The sequence below is a fragment of the Eimeria mitis genome, genomic scaffold (genome assembly GCF_000499745.2).
Source record: "Eimeria mitis Houghton genomic scaffold, Emh_scaff7874, whole genome shotgun sequence".
Taxonomy (NCBI): Eukaryota; Apicomplexa; class Conoidasida; order Eucoccidiorida; family Eimeriidae; genus Eimeria; species Eimeria mitis.
Genome location: NW_013575781.1, coordinates 1524 through 2195, shown reverse-complemented (window position 1 = coordinate 2195; position 672 = coordinate 1524). Strand labels below are relative to the sequence as shown.

The 672-nt window shown below is 49.3% G+C and overlaps 1 protein-coding gene across 1 annotated transcript in view; it reads left to right on the top strand.

Moving 5' to 3' along the window:
* Positions 1–78: 78 nt before the first annotated feature.
* The window catches only part of EMH_0092910 (uncharacterized protein), a gene marked incomplete at both ends in the record, with an annotated part of 1459 nt that continues 865 nt past the window's right edge, over positions 79–672 (top strand). The window contains 4 exons of the mRNA XM_013501916.1: positions 79–115; positions 218–253; positions 342–518; positions 665–672. Coding sequence (XP_013357370.1) covers positions 79–115; positions 218–253; positions 342–518; positions 665–672 — 258 coding nt within the window. The remainder of the gene's footprint in view (positions 116–217; positions 254–341; positions 519–664) is intronic.

Below are 672 nucleotides of genomic sequence, written 5' to 3'. Positions count from 1 at the left end.
TCAGCAGCATTATTTCTCAACCCTCCAGAGTTTTCAATTGTTAAGTCTTCGGTAGATCTCCATTTTGGAGCGCTCTGGATGTGGGACAAAGTGGCGCGAGTTCTTCTCCAGGACCGTAAGCTTTCGCCACCTGCCATTCCGCTAAATTGCTCTAGGGCCTTTTACTTGAAAGATTATAATCTTCTGGTCCTTGTCTGCAACGTTTATGTGCTTGCAGCTGAGGTTCCCAACATTACGAAGCGCTTCTGGTCAGGTGCGTCAGCCCGAAGCCCTTTTCGGCTGTGCAAAAGAACGGGCTTACAGCTTACGTTTTCTGGGGGCTTGAACTGCGCTGGATGCAGGAATACCTCCCCCTGTAGAAGTAGGTGACATCGTCAGAGTGCTGGAGACAGGTTCCACCATTGTGCAGCGTGGCGAGTACCAAGTCGTTGGTGTACAAGGAGATGAATACATCGTGGAGAAGGACGGGGAGAGAACAAACGTTCCGCGAGACCGTCTGCTCCTCACAATAAAAGAAAGTAGGATTTGCCCTTCTGGGTCACCCATCGTTAAGCATGTGTTATCGATGGGAGCGGCTGGCTTCTGATGCCAAGCTGTACTCCCTCCATGCCTGTCTTTCAGAATACAGATTAATAACTGACAAAGTGTTAAGAAACGAGCTCAGAAATTTGC